Source organism: Pygocentrus nattereri, chromosome 1, assembly GCF_015220715.1.
Source record: "Pygocentrus nattereri isolate fPygNat1 chromosome 1, fPygNat1.pri, whole genome shotgun sequence".
NCBI classification, from domain to species: domain Eukaryota; kingdom Metazoa; phylum Chordata; class Actinopteri; order Characiformes; family Serrasalmidae; genus Pygocentrus; species Pygocentrus nattereri.
Window position 1 is genome coordinate 2,829,711 of NC_051211.1, and position 24,290 is coordinate 2,854,000.

General features: G+C 43.9%; 1 protein-coding gene across 1 annotated transcript in view; it reads right to left on the reverse strand.

The window, feature by feature from the left end:
- Positions 1-2,217: 2,217 nt before the first annotated feature.
- pdik1l (PDLIM1 interacting kinase 1 like) overlaps positions 2,218-24,290 on the reverse strand; it is a 28,425-nt gene continuing 6,352 nt past the window's right edge. Inside the window, exons 2-3 of the mRNA XM_017721422.2 lie at positions 23,920-24,216; positions 2,218-3,475 (exon numbers count right to left, since the gene is read on the reverse strand). Coding sequence (XP_017576911.1) covers positions 2,735-3,475; positions 23,920-24,204 — 1,026 coding nt within the window. The 5' untranslated portion in view covers positions 24,205-24,216 and the 3' untranslated portion in view covers positions 2,218-2,734. The remainder of the gene's footprint in view (positions 3,476-23,919; positions 24,217-24,290) is intronic.

Below are 24,290 nucleotides of genomic sequence, written 5' to 3' on the forward strand. Positions count from 1 at the left end.
GTGCATGAAAGTGCATATATAGTCGTATGCAAACGCACCTCTGGTCAAATGACCTGTTTTGATGACCTCTAAAGACCTACAGAGAACATACTTCTGCACAGTTTAATGACAGAGGTGCAGATTTAATATTTTGTGGTCGTTTCTATTTCATAATTTGTTAAATGCATCAGATAAATAAAAACTGTGCACTAAAAATGGCAAAAAATAAAAACTGTGCACTGAAAGAAATTGAGGCAAATGCCACATTTAAAGCTTTTTCCCCCATTTAAAAACCCACAAAACAGGTCATCTGACCAGTGGTCAGCTTTGGCATACGTCTTTAACTCTCCAAACAGCGTCCAGAGGCAAAAGGCCTCAACAGCAACCCCAAATCTGTATCGATGCTCTGCTAGACTGTCCTTCCACACCCCCCCTTCCTGATGAAGCACAGGTCCTGGGTTTAAAGACAAAGAAACGAGCTCATATCAGAGATCATCTGCTCTGCAACAGCATGCCAGACAAACACGCTTCCTAAACCACCCCCACGGTATTCTTTTCTCTGCTGTGTATGGGAGGCATTTGGTAGAAAAAGCGAAACATTAAGATACTGTAAAATCTGGATGTACAAATATACCAGCCTGAGGTTTTGTTGAAAGTAGTGCAGAAGGTAAGAGATATCGATTCTTCAGTAGACAACTGTTTGAACGTCACCGCGGCCGTGCCAGAGCAAGAGACATACGGATGAGCTGCATCCTAGCGGGATGCTTTTCCCTGTGTGCGGGTTTTGGGTTTGCATTGCATCAGAAGGTAAATTAGCACCGAGAGTGAGGCAGGCAGACACTGACGAGCTACCTCAGGCTGTCAAAGAGGACAAAATTGGTGTTCCCGAGAGAGAAAAGCTGGAAGTATCAGGGGAAAACCTGTCACGAGTTTGTTTTGCCAAGCGGCGTTTGATGTGCCCAATTAAAATCGCCGTGCTCTGCACCTTCTCGACCGCCAGGACGTCGGCGAGATCTGCTCAACCCCTGGGGGGTCAGGTCTGCGTGGAGGCTTAGTCCACAGACAAAAGAAATCCATGGATGTGCACGTAGCTTTAGTCCGTATGCACACAGGGTGGTGTAAACGAGCCTCTGTGTAACGACCTACATGCCACTCGGTTGTTATGTGCTTGTGGACAACCATTAGAGACACACGGGGGAGTCAAGAGTCAGGAACCACTCAAACAGCTACAAGGTCTGATTAGATCAACAGGTGTGTCCAGACTGTGGGTTACCTATTAGTCTAATACATCACTTACACAATGTTCTCCCCACCAAACGCAGCTTATCAGCCAAGCCATCTGGTGCCTTTAGATTTGGACTGGAGCTGTGAGGCCAGTGTACTTTGTGGATAGGTTTCGTTTTACACGAGGAGGTGGGGTCAGTGACTCTAGCCCTGCCTCGTCATTCATGTTTACTGTGCACTTAAGATTTCAGCGTCTTTTACCTGCTATGAAACCAAACCTCAGAAATAAGTCCAGGTTAAATGAACTCTAATCCTGCGTGAATTGACATGTCGGTAAATATTCCATCATATTAAGCGTGGAGGCTCTCAAAGCAGCGATTGCTTGTATTCTTTCAATACAAATCAAGCTGACGTGCATCGTTCCTACCTCAGGTGAACCACTCGGAACATCAGAACGTGCAAAAACGACAGGAAAGAAGTTTACAGCCATTAATTCCCAAGATACCGAGGCTGCGTCCACATAAAGGGCCCGTCTTGTATCTTATAGTTTCCTCTGAGGTTCATTCGTAACATTTGTGTGGTTTTATGTACCGAAAACAGCCATAACTCATTTTTACATCACCATTGTCCAAACTCTCTCTTTATCCTTAGAACTGAGCAAGGCTGTTTTTGTTACTGCGCCTTTAATACTGATATGAGATGAATGAGCTCTGTTGATTGATGATTGGCTGTGTCTCATTCAGAAAGAGCTGAAAACACTAGTACCTCAGGATGAACGGATGGGGCTAAACTGCTGAATAGGCGGATATATGTACATTTGGTTTTTGTTACATTATGGACACAATTAATTCAAACCAGGCTGTTTCTGAAGTTTCCATATACGGACTGTATAAACGGGGAATAAATGATTGTTTATTCTCTTATATTATTCTCTATAATTGCTGCTTTGAGGGCTTCCACACTTAAAAAAAACTCCTTTTCCACAGAATAAACGGTACGTTTTGAAACTTTAACAAATGTTTACGTACTATTTCAAGCACCTTTATTCCATAAGAGCCGGGGAACTTTCTTTTTTCACAGTTATCTAGAACACGCAGCCTTTAACAGAGCTAGGCAGACGGGCAGGGAGACTGAATTAATGGATAAACGAAATGTTCCCAGACGCTTTCTGCTCTTTTTTGGTGTGACTGTGAACAGCCTTCTGTTACACCAGCCTTGTAGCTCCAAGCGAGCTTCAGACACCGAACATGTCCTGGCCAATCAAATCCTCCTGTGGAGTAAGGGGTGAACCTTTAAGCATCTCTCAGATATTTCGTGACTCCTGACTTTTGACTCACCTTGTACGCGTTACGACAACCATATACAGAAATGACTTGAAACAGAGCATCTTATGACGTTACCCAACTGCGTTTGTTTTGCTCGGTGGTGTAAAAATAAAGAAAAACAAAAACAAAAAAAAAAACACACACACAAAAAAAAGGACAAAACAAAAAGGAAGAAATTGTCCATCCACAGCTTGGCAGTGGTCTCCTCACGTGTCCCAGTCCAGTTCCCTGCAGGCGATGCGCACCAGTCTGAGTTCCAGCTCAAAGGCGTCCGGCCGTTCCTGCGGATTAGCCGACAGCATCTCCCTGATCAGCTGCTTCATTCCCGCGTTCATGCTTTTCTTCCGCGCCGGAATGAGCAGCTCCATCTTGGGGTTCTCCAGCAAGGCCTCGCCCAGCGGAACGATCTCCTCGCCGTGCTGCACGTAGCTCCCCAGCAGCTCCTTCTGCGTCTCCACGTCCACGAAGGTGATCCTCTCCACCATGGCCCAGATGATGACGCCCAGAGCGAAGATGTCCGCTTTGGCGGTGTAGTGGCCCTCCCACACCTCGGGGGCCATGTAAAAGTCTGTGCCGCACGCCATGGACAGGAAACACTTGTTGACGCTGGCCGGCTCCTCGGGGTTGAGGCCGGAGGCGGAGCAGACCTTGCTCAGGCCGAAGTCGGCCACCTTCAGCGTGGGCTCGGACAGGCCGGCCGGCGTGCGGCACTGGGAGATGAGGATGTTGTCGGGTTTGAGGTCTCTGTGGATGATCTGGTTGCGGTGCAGGAAGGCCAGCGCGCTGCCCAGCTGCAGCATGAAGCTGGTGTTGGTCTTGCGGCTGGGCTTGCGCGACAGCAGGTAGGCGTTCATGTCTCCTCCGTCACAGAAGTCCATGACGAACCACAGGTAGTAGGCGCAGCGAGGGTCGAATGCAATCTCGCCCTTTAGGGAGGTCTCCACCAGCTGAGGGGGCAAAGAACATCAAGTGTTAGTGTCAGTAAGTATTGATGCTTATAATGTACCAATAGGTAGGGGTGGCAATTATATATATATATATATATATATATATATATATATATATATATATATATATATATATAAAACAAATATTATATGACAAATATACCAGGATACTTCAAGGCATTTTCACAGCGCGCAGTAGCTATGCAATACTTGTTTTTTAAATAATACGTTTTTTTTTAAATAATAAATATTAAAAATATTGTAGTGTTAAGTTTTTAATAACAACAACAACAACAACAATAATAATAATAATAATAATAATACAACCCCAATTCCAGTGAAGTTGGGACGTTGTGTAAAACATAAATAAAAACAGAATACGATGATTTTTAAATCCTTTTCAACCGATATTCAACTGAATACACTACAAAGACGAGATATTTAATGTTCAAACGGATAAAATTAGTTTTTTGCAAATATTCACTCATCGTATTCTGTTTTTATTTATGTTTTACACAGCATCCCAACTTCACTGGAATTGGGGTTATAATAATAATAATAATAATAATTTTAAAATAATTTTAATATTTAAATTTAATAATCATCATCATCCTGTAAATTAAGGTGATGTAAATGTAAATTACTGGTTTTATTTAATGGTTTACAAGCTGCACTGCACTAATTCCAGTTCAACAAGCCTAATTATGCTCACTTTGTAATGAAACATATATTTAGTCTTTTTGTACTGACGACATCCATGATTTGCCCAGAAAAGCTCTGTGACATAATATTGAATTATCAAATTCAAAATTAACATACAGAATTACTGTCATACTGCCCAGCGCTCCTAATAGGGGAACATTTGATCTTATATCATTTTAAAAACGATTAAAATCAGTTGCACACGATTAATATTCTTATGACACAAGCTACAAATCTGTGCTACCAATGAAAACGTGTAGCCTCGTTTTGAGCACCTACGGTTTGTGATGAGTTCAGCTGAAAGCAGAGCGACTGCACTTGTTCCAACTTCCCTCCTGTAAATGTAACTGCAGACGGGGGTGTTATAGCAGCTGTTATAAACGTCTAGTAAACTGGCGGAAAACACGATTCATTCAACACAGTTCTACGTTTACTGCAACGAGCTTTCTAACCTCAATACATACAAGTTTGTGGTGTCAATCGATTAAAAAAAGTAATTAAATCACACTAATAAGTTGTGATTAATCGCGATCTGCTGTTCCAGCGTTGCCTTTAGTGCGTTTGGTGTGACGCTTTATCACATCAAGGGTTGAATTCCAGCACGCGGTCACGTCCTGGATGAGTGTCTCCTCTTCTTGACCATGAGAGGCTGAACTTTCAGCTCGGCTATGTCTGAAATGCCAGACTACCTGGCTAAAGCATCAACCAACCTGCTGCCACAGAGGGCCGCCGTGATGACCCCCTGTACACAAGGTATACGCTGGGATGGTGGATCCCTTGCTGCTGCGATCATCTTCAGCTATCTGGTCCTCTTGTTCACGTTTCCAGGCTGAAGTGGCACAAATCAGATTTTCTGCCCTGATGTGAATCAGATCTGGTGTTTTCAGGGCTGTGTGAACACAAATCTGATCTTTTCAAATCCGACATGAGCCGCTTTCATATGTGGTTCTAGATCGGATACGTATCCGATTCGTGGCCGTGTGACCTTAACGTGACGCTCAGATCGGAATTCATGCGTTTTTTTTCTACCGCACGTGACCATCGTTCAGCGTTACCATGGCAACAGCGCCGACCAGACGTTAAAGCCCGTAAACGGTGGAAAAGCAGCTCATCTCATCTTTTTCTCCTCCGTCTGGCTCTAATAACGAAGCTGAGAGCTGATCAGAGTTAATGATCTTCTCAGAGAAGCTCGTTCTGCTCGTTAGTTTGTTCTGATGATGCAGTGATTGTCACGTGACGTCACTGAGTAGGAGGAGCTCATGAGGGTCAGTTCAGGAGCCGGTTCATCACATTAATGACAGATTAGAGTCACTGACCTAAACCAGTGTGAACCATCGAGCCAGAGAGACCGGGAGGGCTGCAACGTGAACGTAGCTTCTGGAAGCTTTTCAAACCAGGAGGCGTTCATCCTGTTTCTGTGCTTGCGCCTTTAAGTGAATCCGTGTAGGAATTACAGGACATTTACATTCATGGCATTTGGCTGACGCTCTTATCCAGAGCGACTTACAATTTGATCATTTTACACAGGGAGGCCAAGGCGGTGTTAGGAGTCTTGCCCAAGGCCCTGGTGGGGATTGAACCCCAGTCTACAGTGTAGAAGAATGCTGGAGGGTGGGTTGTATGTGGTTCTATACAGCAGCAAAAGACTGCATCAACAGCAGAACCTTTTTTGGTGCATAAAAGGTTCTTTGTACGGTGAAATGGTTCTTCCGACTTTATGGCCTGAAACAACGTTCTCATATTAATTCCTATTAGTTCCTTTAAAAATGGAAGGAATTGCATGTTTAATGATTTGGCCCTTCAAATGAGCAAAAATGACGAGATGAATTTTATCTTATAAAATAAAACAATTTTATTTTTTATTTATTTGTTTTAAATGGATAAAATAATGTCTTATTCATAATATTTTTAAATATTATTTTAAACTTCTTCTTTTTTATTCACTACATGTAAACGCCCGTCTGATTCTGTGCTCTGTGAGCTTCTGCAACTGAGTGTGTGTTTGAGAAAACCTGGCCAGTGAATCTTGTTTCTGATTCTGATATTAAACACACTTTTCTTCAACAGGTCTTACTATGAACGGGAAACGATTGCACGGCGGTTGTAGAAAATTGCATCACTGCGTTTGCCGTGTGTCACTCTTTCTGAAGCCGCTCTGCCGCCTCACCCTCCACACACTGGAGGCAAACAGCACGACTGCTTAAAAAAACAGAAAATGAATTTTAAGGACACAGCGACTGCCTTCAGGGCACTCAGGTGAGCCGACGTGGGTCTGAAGCTCCCGCTCATCTCGGCCTGTTCACACTTTTGCATTCGACGCAGTCGAAGTCGTCATAGCAGAGAAAACATTACAGCAGCGGCGTTTATGAATGAGAATGAAGAGGACGCCGTCTTATTAAGGTGTTTTTATTTTAGTGGAACGGGTTTTATTTTCAGAGCGGGCGACTTCTGCTTGCTGGAGGTTCGAGTGGTACAAGGTCAAAGCAGCTCGTGCACATTGTGAGCACGTTTCATCGTGTTAAGGCTTCTTTGAGAGTTCGTGTCTCCACAGAGACGGACTTATTTATTCTGAGATTATTAAATCACCAAAATAAAAAGGTACATTTTACTCAATTACCATATATTTTTTTAAATCAAGAAATCGTGACAGCCCTAAAACTAATTACTCAAAAGACATTCTAAACAAACAGCTGCGGACAGGACAGAGCTGACGGCTCGAAATCCAGCCGTTTGACATTCCTGCACGGTGAGTCTTATTGTGTGAGCCTGGCTCGCTGCCTGCCTGCTAATCAAAGCGCAACACGAAGCCTCTCGTCTGAAAAGCATCCGACTGCAGGAACAGTCATCGTTTCATCTCTCCGGCTCTCTCCTTCCATCCGCTGAACAGATAAGTGCATGTTTTAAAGCCTCGCTACATCAGTGCCTTTGACGGACACGAGCGCAGCAGATAAACAGCGCTCTGACAGCAGCTGCTGGTAACGTCTGAATTAGGATTCCTGCTGTCAACACGAGAAACGCCGCTGCAGGGCGTGACCCAACACCTGATATTCAGCTACGCCCTGCATGCAATAATGTTTCTAAACGCCACGTAGGCAGCGTTTCAGACAGAAAGTGATAGAACAGGATGTGTGGATCACGATTTGTTTTTTAGATCTGGTTTGAATCAAGGCCAAGAACATACGTCAACATGTTCAACCTCTATCTGCTGCATCTAGAGCTCTACAGTCAATTACCACGCACGACAACTGTGACACATTTCCCTGCATTACTTATCAAAAGGAAACTCCGAACACACTTATAACAAAAGCCAACAGCTTCTCTGAAATCACCTGCCCACTGGCTTCAATGATGCGCCTTTCAAGATGATTACTGAAAAAGTTCTTATTAAAAAGAGCCAATCATACGTTCCTCTTCTCTCCAGGGTCCACTCATACAGAGCGCTGGGCGATGTGGCCGTTTTAAGAACGTTTTACCTCGATTACGATTAATGAACGATTATTCTGTTTTTATTCGAGACTCGTCCAAAATCCTCTGTGTTTGAAGAGATTTCTAAAGAGCTGTCCGAACGCGGCCGCAGGAGAACGAGGCCGCAGGAGAACGAGGCCGCAGGAGAACGAGGCCGCAGCGTCAAAGAACAGATAAAAGTCTGAAAGCAAAGTTTAAAGAATCCGAGGCCGAGAACCGAAGAAGTGAGCGAGCCCGTTTTATGGTGAGCTCCAACACATTCTGGGTGATGAGCCCAGCTGTCATGCTGGTGAAGATGAAGCTGATCCTCCGGGAGCGACTGGCGTTCGTTGGCAGGTGTGATTGTTTACCTCTGGATGAGCCGTGACGCTCTGTTCTTTTGGGCACGTGGGTCAGTTTAGGAGCTGACCTGTTCAGGCTGTCGGTTACAGATCACATTTAAAAGATAATCTGAACAGATTTGGTGCGGAAATCAGATTTGGACCACTTTTACCTGCTTAGTGAACGAAGCCTTAGCTTCCATGTCACAGACTGGACGTGGCGGAGTGACATGACCGCATGCGCGGTACTAAGCTTTAAGGGGACAGTGCATGAACACACAGAGTCGGGAAAGGATTAAAATCATGATTAAAATCGAGAAGATGGGCAAGATTACGTCGGTCAGGGGTTCTGAATGTCCGTTTCGATTAATCGCCCAGCCCAACTTACACATGTGCATGCTACACTGTATCCTGTAATCAGCCTGTATTACCAGAACTGCCCGTGTGTTTCTTAGCTAAACTGACCAGCTGCCCACTGCTTGGCCATCTCCTGGACCTGTTTGACCACCATGGAAGCTGGAGACCACCTGCATGACCTGACCCTCCTGATGATGCTGCTGCTGCAGAGACCCAAACGGTTTAATCCGAGCCTTTACTTCACCTGCTTTTCCTCTTTAAGGCGTTTTAATATTTTATACTAATGTTAAAATTCTCTGTTCCTTTTTTGAGTCTTGGTTCCTCTTAAGGTTTCTCCTCTTGCTCTTAGGGAGTTTTCCCTGCCTCTGTTGCCATTGGCAACGCTCATGGGGGCTCAGACCCGGATTTTTCTGTAAAGCTGCTTTGTGACAGCGCCGGTTATAAAAGGCGCTGTATAAATAAATCTTGAGTCAATTCACCGTTTTTCAGCCTCTGTTCATCCCTTACACTCTAATGACCAAAGACTCTCGTTCATGTTTTATTCGTCTGTTAAAGACTCTCAACACATTCCTAAAAAGGAGGGTTCTTCAAAGGTTCGTTAGTAAGGAACCATGAACACTCAAAGAACCCTTTGCATAAATAAAGTGTTCTTTGCATGGAGAAAGGTGTTCTTTAGATTGATGGAGAAGGTGCGGCTGATGGTTCTTTTGGGTTCTTTACACTCTCAAACGGTGCTAAACTGTCACTGGGTCAGTTCCCCCTCTGGTCTCTGGGGTGGAACCCTCAAGGCTCCATCTCAGCGCCTTTAGTCAGGGAACATGACAGAACCATAATCCACTGAGATGATCTGTTCTAAGCTGGACTGACTCCACCCGCCCCGCCTCGCCTCCAGGCTTTTACTCTACTGCTCTGTTTTAAAACATTCGGTTATGAAAAGGAACAAATACCAACTTTTCACCTGGAGGAACTGATTTAAGCTCCACAATCAGACCTTAGAACCACTGTAGAACCTCTGAGGGAACATTTACACTGTTTGTACCTCGGTGAATGAAAAATGTACCTGAACAGAACCTTCATTAATAACAGTGCATGGCACTAAAGAGGGTTCTGCTATTGTTACAATGTCAAGCCTGTAACATTAGAAGAACCCTTTTGGTGCCATATAAAACCTATTTCAAAAAGGTTCTACAAAAGAACCACCTACAGCACATTTGAGGAGAACCATTTCACCATGCAAAGAACTTTAATCACAGAAAGGGTTCTTTGAGTGCTTGTGGTTCCATGTAGAACCATTTTCTTTACTAAAGAACCCTGAAGAACCAGATTTTTAAGAGTGTAGAATTAAACTAGGCTGTTTTTGTTACCGTGCCTTTAAGACTGACATCTGTAACTGAGCTCTACTGAAGCAGCCCAGTCATTATGAGAGGGCGGGGCTAAACCGCTGTAGCCTCTATAGGTGTATGTGTGTAAATACGTTGGTTTTCGTGACTTCGCAGAAACGGTGGAATCAACCCGGCGCTGTAGTTTCCACCTTTAGACTGTATGAGACTGGGAGGGAACAGTAGGTCTACCTGATGAGTCCCTACAAAAAAATAAATAATAAAATGTGTATGTGCAACAATCTATTCAATGTACTGATATTTATTTTACAGCTTTTATAATGGTATAAATTCATTTTTAAGACGGGACCAACCCAGAAAGTGTCAGGCGGGGCAATCACAATAAAAACTATTAACCACTTCTCAAAATGTGCAGAACCTAGTCTTTGTACTTGGACCCTTGCAAAAACTTCTGACCTTAAAATTTCAATGTAATAATCTTTTAAATAAATAAATACTTAAATAATAACAAAGGCTGAACGATTTGAGGAAAACGTGTGACTTTTCCATCCAATACGGCAACTGCGGTTTAAATTCTAGCTATTTTCTACACATTAAAGATCCAGGCCTGTTTTTATTTGCCTGCGAGGGCCTCCACTTTTTCTGGCTTGAGGCCCGAGCACTGACTAATACGCCAGAATGGAAGCTTTTGTTGTCATGTTGCATCACACGGGTGTTTGGTTGAAAACAGTTCACACTAAAATTTGGCTTGGGCTGCTTTTACACCTCCCTCCTTTGGCCCAAAGGCCCAAAATTCAGTCCGACCAAAAGAGGCGGATCAAACCAAGCCATCGTTCGCGGTGAGAAAACACTTTCGTGGATGGTTTAGACCAATCACAGGAAGCTGAGGCAGGCTATCCCCACCCATTAAACAGTAGAAGACGACCCAGGAGAGAAGTAAAAATAATAATAATAATAATAATAATAATAATAAATCACTAAGGCTGAATGATCCGAGGAAAATACATAATGTGGTTTTTCTGTCCAATAATTTAAATGACAGTTGCAACATGTTTATTTTCTATAGATTCAAAATCCAGGCCTGTTTTTTTTGCCTGTGAGGACCAGAACATCCACTTTTCCTGGCTTGAGGCTCGAACGCTGACTACTACGCCAGAATGACCGCGGTTTTGCGGTCACGTTTGCACCACGTGGGTGTTTGTTTGAAGGCGGTTCTCAGTGTTGAGTGAGCACTGATGGTAACGCAGGCTGGGTCTACTTAAAACTGCAGCTCCTGCAACTTAAATACAGCAGTTACAAAATAAAAGCGACCACCTTTTCAGCCCTAAAAGCTCCTTTTCGTGGGTTTCCTGGAGTCAGTCCACCTTGGCAACCTGTACCAGCTTAGCTATGATTTATTCTCAATATCTGTGACGGAGCTACTGAGCTTGGCATTGCACCATGAAGGTCACTTGGGGTCTTCTTTATGACGCAATGCCCTGTCCACTCTTTCTTAAAAGCTTGTCAGAATAAAAGTCTTTTGTTGGTGGTTGTGCCGCATGACATTTGAGGCAGTCAGACTTATGACTAAAAGTGTTCAACTCCTTGTAAAACGCCTGAAGCTGCCTTCGTCAACATGTTATGATTTTAAACATTTAATTAAAAATCATACCAAGTCATTTAACCTGCACATGTTTGGAGCTAAATTTGAACCTATGGGAGGCATAAATGCCCTTTTTTAAGTATTTTTTTTACTAAATATGTATTCAAATGAAGGAGGATGGTGCAGAACGATGTGACGTATTTTATAACAATTAAACAGAAAAATCACTGGCTCATCTATTCTATCGGTGCCTGGACTGATTAGGTTTCCTGCTCTTTTCCAAGCTCAGGGAAATGTCGCAGGAGACCGCGCTGCAGTGATTATGTTGAGAAACGGCGGCGTGTTCCTTTAAGAAGCAGCTCGTGTGTAACTGGATTTGCGAAATATTCAGCGCAGCACGGTTAACAATCCGTTCAACAGAGTCATTATGCAAACTGTGCATCCGATTCTGGCTCATCAGCGCTTGTTGTCTGTGGGCAGCCAGAGAGAAAGAGAGAGGGGGAGAGACAGCTAGGGGTTCTGGGAGAGAAGCCAAATAGTGCAGCTTAACGAGCTGTCAGACAAAAGCTCACTGAGAGACTATAATCAGCCACCAGCAGCCTCTCAGCCCCTCTCATCCCACACAGAGTACAGTAAGAAAGGCCACCAAGCAACACCCTGCCAACAAAATACAGTACCTTCCCATAGCATGACTAGAAACATGGCACGATGTGCTCAACCTACGGGGCAGGCTGTCACACTCAGCTCCGGCTCGCTTATCTCACAGAAGCCAAACCTGGATGTAACGGGAGCCCAGGGTGTTCTGCACAAAGCGAGGGGGACATAATGCAGTTATTTTATTAGTACCATGAGATATTAGGCCATGTATACCATTGTATCTTATGAACCTCTGACGTGAGACTAGAACAAAGTTTATTTCTCACCAATTATCAAAAGCATCTTATGATTAGAAACTGATACGATGCATCGTTTAACTTGATTTATTTGAGTCCAATTAAACACATCTGTCAAACAAAGGCCAGTGCACATGTGGCCGCCTCGATCATGAGACAACCAACCCCACTCACGCTAACAGGCACAAACAATGCATTGATCTCCTGACAACACTGACCCCCTCACAAGCTCATAGTGTGTTCACCTACCTCTCCAAACATACATGCGTGTATACGAACATGCATGCATTCATCTTTAACCGCTTAGCCCAATTAGAGTCGCAGTAACAGAGAATCCCAGCCGATCCTGTCTGGCGCAAATTCCTGCGGGTCGTTCCAGGTGACCCAGAGCCGCTCCTAGGCCAACCTGGAGATATAATCCTTCCAGCGGATCATAGGACGACCTCTGGGTCTTGTCCCAGTAGGCTGGGCCTGGTAAACCCCCACCGGGAGGCTTCCAGGGGGCATCCTGATAAGATGCCCGGACCACCTCAATTGGCTCCTCTCAAAACTAAAACTACCTGGTCTAGCACCTTCGGACTTTTCAGTTTGGTCTGAACCAAAACAGCAGGTCTAAAAAGGTGCCTTGGACCACAGTCCAGACCAAAGGATCAAAATCTGGTCCGACCAAAACATATGGTCTCCGTCTGGATCAAAGCAAAGCGTGGCTTGGCTCGTTTTCAGTGAGGAAACACATTTTTGGGTGGTTTGGACTTTTGGAGTTGAGGCGGGCCGCCCACTGAGCTGACCACACACGCGCACAGACGTCAGATGCACCTCTACAACCCAGTCAGTGTTCAGTACAGGGAGACACAGGCCACACAGGTGATGACGACAGGACACAGGAGTGTCATGGAAAGCTCGCTAAACTGCAATGTGAAACCAAAACTAGGCGGATCGCATTTACAACGTAACAAAAACATGAGCCTTGGTTCAAACCTCAAGGTGTGAAAGCCCTTTAGTGATGATGTGTCCTCAAAACAACATTTCAGCATGAAATGTTCTCCTCCTGATGTACCAGACATCGGACAGCCAGGCCCCTGCCGACAGCCAGCCAGGCCCCTGCCGACAGCCAGCCAGGCCCCGAGACATAATCCATAGCTAAAAGGTCTAGGGCTGAATGATTTGGGGAAAATATCTAACTGTGATTTTCTGACTAACACAGCCAATGCATTTCAAATTGCGATTATTTTCTATAAATTGAGGTTTTTTTTTTGGCAAAGAAGAGCAGAAAATCCACTTTTCTGGCTTGAGGCTTAAACCATTAATGTACTGCACCAGATTGCCGGTAGGTTGTGGTTGTGAAGTCACAACACACGGAGATTCAGTTCTCTGATTGGTCTACCTCACCTACAGGCAGTTCACAAGCTGTGTGATATTAGGTTAAAATTCCCCACTTAAGACGTGGCTGATGATGTAGGATATGATCGTAAAAAAAACTGCCGCCCTTGCGGTTTGAAAACTGCACTCACTTAAATTCAGAATTCAATATGAACGTCTTTCAGGCCTCCAAACGTCCGTCCTATCCAACAAAGTGTTCACGGGCCCACTGGTGCCAATCAGGGCTCAGTCAGGACTCGCCTGCCAATCAGAACCAAAACAACAGCAGAGGCCAACAAGGAGAAGGAGAAGCGTCAGTAACTGCTGAACGCCGGTACATTTCACCACATCCTGCCTCAGAGGAAGCGCCTTATATCCACCAGCCGGCTCGACTCGTGTGAGGTGAGAGATGAAAGATCGAGCTTTCTCTCAACATGTTTATGTGGTGTGCGTGAGGACAACTCCTCGCCACAAGTCTGTTCAGATTTACACTGCAGGATTTTCACCACCGTAAAGATCACAAATCATAAAAGAGGACAGTTACAATCTGAGGCCTTTGAAAGTTTGGATTTGGTGCGTTTGTGACGCAACACAGCCAACGACAAAGTTTTGGGAACATCCAAATCTCGCAATGTGAATACCTTCAGGCCAGACGTCTAAATAGCAACCAACAGGGGGCGACAGAGAGACCTAACAAGCAAACAAAGCTGATAAAGTCAAAGCTTTACTGTGGGTTACACAGCGCTGTGCACAAGTCAGAGACCGCTCGTCATTTATTTAATGATATCAGGTCAAAATCATTCTTTTATGCATTTTCAGCTTCAGAAAATTTAGTAAAACACTCTACAACTTTTTCGGATGATATCAAATCTATCCGTGTTTACTTGTTCCACTCTTTACTTCTGCTGCCGCCACTTTATTCTTCCATCCTTCCAATTATAAAACCAACCAGATCTCATGGTCATTACGTTCCCCTTCAAAGAGACACTTATGCCCCACCCCATTTCTCATATTTACCCCTACCCCTTGTTTTCAAGTGTCACTCTAACCCCTTGTTACTGAGCTACAGGGAAATGAGACCCTCAAATAAAAGAGCATCACTTCATTAACAGCTACTGGCGCCGCTCTGTAGGCGACCCTGCCCGTCTGCAGGGACAGCAGAGGAGGGGAAAGTTCAGCTCCTCACTGCTGGGCTTTAGTTACATTTAGGGATCATACGCCTTCAAAGAGGGGGGCAGTTATTTATTATCACCCCCCCTAATTCTTCAGTGATATGAAGCTGAAGTCAGATATTCTCCAGATTCTTGCTCAAATTTTCCTGTTCCACCTTAAATGGAGCCGCAGTTACATTCTGGCGCTTCAGGCGTCAGAACTGCTGGACTATTTAAGGTGGAATGGGAAAGATAGCTAGCTAGTTACCGAGACATGAGCATGCTATTAGCGTTTAGCTTTTTTTCCTCATATCTCTCTGTTTGGAGTTTCTGAAAAACGTCCGTTTGGAGGGTCATGTAGCCCTAGGACTTCGCCCCACCCCTCTATCTCAACAAGAACCCGGGACACCCGACCCCTAGACGTGAACAGGCAAAACAGACGGGTAGGGCTCAGTGGTAGAGGCGAGAGGTGAAATGGGATTCACACAAGCAACGATCCAAACCCTCTAAACCCTCTAATCCAAAACTCCTAGACGAGATGTTTGAGATATAAGATTAAGTGTAACCAACTTCTAAGACTGAGCTTTGGTGGCGTGTCTGCAGATTCTTTAAGGAGCTGAAAGTGAGTCTCCTGAAAAGAATGGAAGCTGGAATGAAGGGAAAGAGAGACTCACTGAACATTCCTAAACCATAAAAACGCATTAACTCTGAAACTGATACTGGAAAATGAATAACTTGTGCTTAAAGGCCGTTTGACTGGTCTCGGTACTGTAATTTGGCCTGACACATGTTGACTGACCTGCCTTCAGATGAGATTGCTTTCCATGCAAAACACTGCCACGATTGTGCCAAGAGCTTTGTTTTTGGTTGTGCCACCTCATTTTCCAGGAAAAAATAAAATGCAGGAGCCACAAGCAGAATGTTGTCATTTTCTGGCACTGTAGGCTCAGCGTGCACAGTGACATACTCCTATCAGCATCAGGAAAACAGACGTCAGACTGACGTTTCAATCTGACAAATACCGCAGTTATTGGATTATTAAGTGCATGTAAATTCAGGCCTAAAATCGTGGTGTAGGCCAGTGCTGAGCAATATGACCTCAAATCAATATCACGATTAGCTGAATGTTCTACCCTGATTAAGATTAATGACCGATTACTCTGTCCTCATATTTCACTGTCAAGGTCTGTACTGTAAACACGTCCTGCATGTCTTAATGTAAATCTCCTCAACAGCAAGATCGGAATTCACGCGACTTTTACGTCAATCCAACTCGACATTCATCCGATTTTTGTGCTGTTGAGACTCAAACATGTGGGCTGATGTTTCTGCACAAAAACAGAAGAGACGCATCCAGAACCCTTTGTGTTTGAAGAGATTTAGAAAGAACTGTCCGAATGCGGCCGCAGGAGAAAGAGCGTCAAAAAACAGAGAAAAGTCTGAAATTAAAGTTTAAAGAATCCCCGGATGCGAACTGAAGAAGTGACCGCGCCCTTTTTACGGTGAGCTCCAACACATTCTGGGTGCTGAGCCCAGCTGTCAGTCAGTGAAGCTCCTGGGATGCTGGTGAAGATGAAGCTGGTCCTCCGGGAGCGACTGGCGTTCGTTGGCAGTTGTGATTGTTTACCTCTGGATGAGCCGCGTGACGCAGCAAGACGCTGTTCTTTTGGGCATGTGGCTCAGTTTAGGAGCTGGTCTGTTCCGACTCTTGTTGTTTACAGATCACATTTAAAAGATAATCTGAACAGCCAAACTAAACAATCAGATTGGGACCACTTTGGCCTGCTTAGTGAACGAAGCCTTATTTTACATTATTTTGACATGACTGCTAGTCGCTGTGTCTAATTCCAAAAACAAACCGTATTGATCTTTAAAGTACGAAAACCAGGACAAAATGTTTCCGATCCTAAAACGTGAACTGAGCACTTTTTCTCTAGTCACATCCGACAAACAGCGCTGGCCAAAGTTTCTCTCTTTGAGCTTCTTCCAGCTTCCTGTGCGACTGCCAAGACGCGGGCAGCTGCGTGGCGTCCGTCACAACAAGCACCCGATCTTCCTCTCCTCCTCCCAGAAAACAGCAGCTGCGCTCAAGATGTGCTGAGAACCTGTTTATCGTGTGCGCGAACTCATCGAGCACTAATTAGATTAACAAGGAAAAACGTTAATAGGCATGGAGCGTGTAATACAGTGTTTGAGCCGCAGATTAACTGAGCTGATGTGGAGAGAACGAGGCGGCTTCAGTCTCTGCTTCATCCCTCTTGTGCAGCATGCCATGCCCATCCCTTATGTCCTCACTCAAGCTGGGAGGAATCCTACAGGCCATTATACTCATCCATTCGCTGTAGATGCTGGACAGCCACACGAATGTAAATAGACTAAATTGCACTGCAATTTAAAGATCCACATAAGATCCACATAACATGCTTTTCAGTCTTCCTATCTTCCATCACTTCTGAGGTAAAGATAAAACAGAGTTTATTAATCCTCGGGATACCGGTGCACTGTTCAGCCTCAAAGAGTGTCAATTAAGATAATCAATGCACAGTTATACTTGTGCCTTCTTCAATATCATGAGCGAGCCAGAATATCAATGAGAGTTTTAGCATTTAACCCCAAGAAAGTTTAACTTGGGATAAAAACCACTTTTCTCAACAATGTACTGTTGAATTAACCCCTTTGGCGCATTAACATTTTAAAGAAAACAGAGTAAAAATGAAAAAGAATAAAAATGCAATATACGAATGCTCAAGAAGAAATTCTTTTTAACAACAAAGAAGGGTCCAAGCACTTTGACCAAAGCGGTAAAGCAAGGTCATTTTTATTTTGGCTGTCCAAAAATGAGGCATTTCCCTGAAAATACTGTTTTTCGAAATAATGAGGACTTATTTTGAAAACTGTCTCTCAGTTTTCTCCGTCTCTCGTACCAGTCCATGTTAAGGTCATGTAAAACAAGTATACTTCATGAATGTTGATTTAAAGGAAGTGCTTATGTAAGATGTTATGAATGTCCTACACCCTTCCGAAACATTTCAGTCGACCAGGTTTACTCAGTGCTTGGTTAAAAAGCTGCGTCGTTCGGTTTGAGACTTCATCGGTGTGGTTTGAGTTTGCTCAATAAACTGAACTCATTCACCACCTCGTTGGTTCTGAGACCTCCCCCTATAAATGACTGGTCCATCGCACGGAGTGGGTGGTGGGACGTACACAGAGCTCTAACACTTACGGCAGGGCATTCAGGGGTGGTTCGGTTTCCTTCTGTTCTTTGACACTGCAGGTTTTCCAGCTCCATCATTGGTGCTTTACCTGGTCTAATTCCTCTGACTTTGTACCTGACAGGCTTTGTAATTAACGAGCGTTTTGGTAGCGTAGTGGTCATCATTCACCTAACACACAAACGGTCCCCAGATTGAAACCAGACAGGAACATAGCACAGCTCTACGCTATCCCTGGTGGTCTAGTGGCTGCTCTCACCGCCATGGCCTGGGTTTCTTGTCTTTGCACTGGGGGTTGAGTGGTAGAACTCTCACCTGCCACACGGGAGACCCAGAGACCCAATTCCCAGCCAATGCAACCGCACTGTGGTTTGGGGCAGTCATGGGCTGGAGGTCAGGGAATCAGCCCTGTGACCGGAAGGTCAACGGTTTGATCCCCTGAGCCAACATTATGTGACTGCAGTGCCCTTAAGCAATAATAATTAATAATAATTTTATTTATATAGCACTTTTCATGCTGGTGGCAGCTCAAAGTGCTTTACAGACTGGTGACAAAACACTTATAAAGGAAATCATTAGTATTTAATTAGAATCAGTAGAAAATGAAAACGATTAAATTAGAAGATAAAAACCAGGCGACATCCAGTTTTAATTAAATGAGTTAGAGACGTTTTTAAGTGCTTCTTAAAAGTGAGCACTGAGCTTAACTGTCTAATAAAAGCTGAACTGAGCTCCACAGTTTAGAAGAACAACTGAAAGAGTCTCTCCAGGTTTTCTGTGTTTTACAGAGGGCGTCTACAGAAGGCCACAATCTGCAGATCTTAGATTACGTGCCGGAACATAAACAGAGGACAATCTGTGATGTAAGCAGGTGCTTTAGGGTTGTTCTGAGCTTTAAAGACCAGTAGCAGGGCCTTGAAATCTATCCTGAGTGATTCAGGCAGCCAGTGCAGCTCTTTTAAAGTGGGACTGATCTGATCTCTCTGTGTTGTCTCTGTTAGGATGTTGGATCATTTTGTACGAGTTATGAAGGATGTCTTGTTTTCTTAGGAAGTTCAGTAAGAAGATCATTACAGTGATCAACTCTGCTGTAACAAAGACATGAACAAGTTTCTCTGCGTCGCTCTGAGAGAGAAAAGGCAGAACTTTAGCGACATTTCTTAAATCATAAAAAGCTACTTTAGCGACCGTGTTTACATGCGGGATAAAAAAAGAGCTCTGAGTCTAAGACCACACCCAGGTTTCCTACTTCATGTTTGGTAGAAGCTAAATGAAGCTAAAGAACTAAAGAAGCTAAAGAAGTTTCTCATAAATAATTCTTTCTCTGAGTTTCTTTACCAACGATCAGTATTTCAGTTTATCATTTAATTGTAGAAAATTGTGACATCCACTGAGAGATACCTGACACAAAGCTGGTTAGTCTGTCTACAGCGTCTTGATCATCAGAAGGAATAGAAATTTATAGCTGGGTGTCGTCGGCATAGCTATGAAAATATATACTATGCTGCCTATTGACATCACCTAGAGGTACCATGTACAAAAAGAAAAGCAAAGGCCCCAAGACTGAACCTTGAGGGACTCCACAAGAACCGGCAAATCTTTTTGATGAATAATTTCTCAGTGAAACCATGAACTGCCTTTTACTTAAATAAGACTTAGACCATTCTAAAACTGAGCCCGAGAGGCCGACCCAGCATTCAAGATGCTGGAGTAAAATCTTGTGGTCAACGGTATCAAAGGCTGCACTAAGATCTTATAAAGCCAAAGCAGAAGGATTACCAAAATAGAAGGACCTAACTCCCGACTGCTCCCTGGTCGCCGTGGACGGGCTGCCCACCACTCAGGGCAAGTGTGCTCACTGCCCCCTAGTGTGTATGTGGTGTTTCACTGCATGAATGGGTTAAATGCGGAGGTGAAAATAGTCTAAACTGGAAGTGCTGGAGCCGTCTAAACTTCAGTGGACTATAAGCTGCACGCATGAGCGAATCACAACTGGGAGGTTTCCGACTTCCAAGTACAAAAAACCCACTTGAACGTTCCTTCAACTGCGTAATTCCCACTCAGTAATCCAGAGCTTCTCAACGGCCTCTCAGAGTTGTAATTATGAGACAGCACTTGAACACGGCATAGGAGCATAATGCGCTGCCAATAAGAAGTTGTGTTTTTAAGCAGGCTTTTGAGTTAATATTTATTTATAATACGCTACAACAAAGCTTCAACACAAACAGCCTCAATTTCAGTCTCCAAACAGTTGATCGTTTATGAGGCGAGCTCCCGCTCGGTTGGAACAAAAACCTGCTGTCACAGCTGCCCTGTGAGGACAAGACTGCTGATCTCTGTGCTATATGATCACAAAATACATCGAGATACACAGACAAGCGGAAGGTAAAGTGCAAGATTTCTGTGGCAAACCAGGACTACTTTACTGTGAGCATCCTTTGTTGTGCAACCACAGGCATTTGAGGCCAAATGAACACACTGAGGTGAGAAGCAGGAAGTTCCAAGGTGTAAAACTTCAAGTTCCCATTTGTCATGAACACAGCAATAGACTCTGGGTGCAACGTCCGATGTTCTCCATGGCCTCTAAAAAAACAGAGCACTGTGGATAAAGATGGTTTGCCAAAATAATCCCTTGGATTATGTCTCATTTTTGACTACACTGCAATGCCAACAATAGCCACGTTTACAGGCAGCCTAATAATTTGTTAATAATCAGACTAACAGCTCAAACAGAATACATCCATGTAAAAACCTCGATCAGAATAGTCTAGTCTGTTTAAGCCCACTGGGAATACAATTTCTATCCGACTGATCGAGGTGGGAAAACCTCTTATTATTCCGTTAAATAGAAGAATAATATCCATGTAAACGTCTGTATCCGATTACATTCCCTATCGGAAAGTTTCAGTCCGTTCTGCATGAGCGTCGCGTCACAGTGAGAGTTTATACCGTTCAACACGGCGGAGCAGAAACTGGTCTGCAGAGGAGACGAAGTTCATGCTCTGATCTTTAAAAGACGGCGGTGGGACGGACGTCCAGCTTATGTGTCTCAGCGCACGACGTCTTCCTCTCAGCCTTCTTTAATAAAGACGTGTGAAGGACGTTTTCCTGAGGCTGACATTTTAAAGCAGTCAAAAACAAGCACTGCTCACTGCTGCTCATCTCACTCTGACTGGACTCACGTGATGCTGGTCGTCATGGTAACATCTACACTAAGCAGATCTCTATGCAAGCGCATGAGCCTGGATCTGATTACTTGTCTATTCAATCGGACTGGCAAAAACCTTTGCGTGTAAACACAGCCAGTGAATCACTATTGAAAATCCTTCAGGTCCACGTTTAGGCCCAGTGTGGGTCTGGAAACCTGACAGGGAACACTTTACACTGTTCCAGTGTTCCACTCCACCTCTGTTCTATTGATTATTCATTTGCTCTGGAGTGTGTAATCTATAATCTATAATCTGTATTCTTTCTGTGCAATAATTCTTAAGATGTGCAAGATCATATGACTCTATAAGCTATCCAAGGAATGTGCAATAACTGCTACCTCACTTGTCTATTGTCTGTTTAGAATATATAGTTTTGTAGTCCTTTTTCTTCATATTTAAGATTTTTTTTACACTTTTTTTCCCTTTAAATCTGCACTTTATATATTTCAGCCTTTTGTTTAATTATTTTGCATGTAGAAAGTGCCGTTGGACTGCTGCTCAATTTCGTTGTACAATGACAATAAAGGCATCTTATCTTATCTTATCCCAACACACCTGATGAAGCCTATAAACTTTTCGCGGCCTCTTCTGAGGAGAACTGGACGTGTTAGAGCAGAGAAAACATTACAGCAGGGAAGCTGTACTCCAGCAACAACTAACCTCTCTCAGCTGCATCTGTAGCCAATTACCAAGGGGAATAATGTTGATGTGTTTCTCTGAACGCAGAATAGAAAAGAACTGAAACCTGAACAGTCAAAAGTGCTCTACTAATAGAAACCAGTGGGCAGCTGTTGAAACTCCTTCCCCCTCTTGTTTCTTCAGCCAACAGGTTTCTGTTGCACATCTGTAACAAAACAATGACTGACGGAAACTCTCCCGGCTCGATGTCCGACCTCGACTCGTTTGACATAAAGCCAATCAGAGCCAAGAGCCTGGCTCATGGCCCACTCACTTGGCTGGAACCTGGATTGCTGGCTGAGTAAAACCAATAATATTCTCTTTCTCTTTTTCAGCGTTTCTGTTATTGATCGCCGGAGGGTTCACTTTTACACCTAATAATATTAAGGTCACAAACTAAAGACTCAAGAAACCGATCTTTATGGTACCAAAAACTGCAGAAATAATGATCAATAATAATAATAATTACGAGAGAAACATTACACAGGCTTTGATGCCGGCTGAACACAGGTGCTTAGCAAAATCAAAGCCTGGCTCATACGATCTTAATATGCAAGTGTTTGAAAATAAGTAACACATCCTCTACGGTGAACACACCCCAGCACAAGTTAATGCACAACTACTGAATTTAACACATTTATGGGGGAAATTGTCCTGTGCAAACATGGCCACACCCCACCCCCAACACCAATACATTAAACTCAGCAAATAAATAGAAAGTGTGCAATAAGAAGTACAAAAAAAAAAAAATGTGCAAATCATGTCACTTGACCAGCAGCATTCAAACTTAGTCATTTAAAGTTTGCTTTAAAAATGTACCACCAACATTATGCTTAATGCTTAATATTCTTTTTATGTAAAAATTGTCTTCTGATAAATTTTCCCAACTAAAAACAAATCATGGCTTGCTTGTCTGGCGATAGACACTTTACCCGGACTGGTAGGCATGTCAGTTATTACATAATCGCCTGACCGCAATTATTGTCCACACTTGTTAGATTTCGCAATCTTATTGTACCACAGCAAAGCGTGAGCCTGAAGAGTTTGTTAGTTGGCTTGAGCTGATGTAAATAAGAGAAGTAGATCTTTTTAACTGTGTGCTAAAACACTAAAGGTAACGTCTGCATCTTATGGGGACAGGTATTATTATAGAGGCAGTCGTGGGCTGGAGGTCAGGGAACCAGCCCTGTGATCGGAAGGTCGCCGGTTCGACCCCCTCATCTGACAGTCCATGACTGAAGTGCCCTTGAGCAAGACACCTAACCCCCAACTGCTCCCCAGGCACCATGGATAGGGCTGCCCACTGCTTCAGGCAAGTGTGCTCACTGCCCCCTAGTGTGCATGTATGTGGGGGTTAAATGAGGAGGTCTAATTCTACAGTGACAAATGGTTGTAAATTTATTTATTTAAAATATAGATAATGCTACGTTTTTTCGCCCATATTTTCGAGAATAAATATAAGCTCTGTTTGACTGTAGACACCTGTTATGCGGAGTGTAGTGCAGTGCAATTAGCTGCAAAGTAAAGAGCTAAAAAAAAAAAACTCAGCTAATTAGCCAATTCAGCTGCTCTGGACTTCACTAGTTACATAAAACAAAGAAAACAGACAATTAAAATGTTTCATCGCAATTATTTATATTGCACTAACACCAGAAAAACACATACTGGTCGAGCCCTACACAAAAACATGGTTCTTCAAGGGCTCTTCAGTAAAGAAAATGGTTCTATGGAGGACCATGAACATTCAGAGAACCCTTTCCATGATTACATGGCTCCTTTTATTGCTAAAGCATTTTTCAGACGGATGGAGGATGTGCTGTAGATAGTTCTATATAGAACCTTTTTGGAAATGGTTCTTCTTTTGTCACGATGTCAAGCCTGTAACAATAAAATACCCCTTCTGGTGCTACACAGAACCCTTTACAGAACCATCTCCAACACATTAACAGTGCAAATAAGCCTCCATGCAAAGGGTTCTGCGAATGGTCATAGTTCTATATAGAAGCATATTCTTTACTAAAGAACCCTTGAAGAACCATCTGTTTGTGTGTAGTATAGATGCAACAGACACAGATTAGATGAAAAAAAATAAACTTACATAAAAAACGACACTAGAAATACACTAGAACTATCCCTTCTGCAACCTCCAATGTCCCATAACTCCCTGCAGACATACCTCCAGGTACAGAGAGGAGTTGGACCCGTGGCTCATCCTCTGGGCCAGGCCGTCTCTCTGGAGCACGCACTCCTCCAGGTGGATCACGTTGGGGTGTTGGCTCTGGATGCTGCTGAGGGCCCAGAACTCGCGCAGGGCGAGCTCCACGTTCTCGGGAGAGTGGCAGCGGATCTTCTTCACGGCCACGCGAGCCCCTGTCCGCTGCACCACCGCCTCGTACACCACCCCGTAGCTGCCCCGCCCCACCTCCTGGATTAGCTCGTATTTGGGTTGGCTGCTCACCATCCTCTTCCTCAGCTGTCAGGAAGAACAGATGCACATTGAAAAGTTAAGCGGGACAGGCAGACTTCACCGACACGTCTCCAATCAAG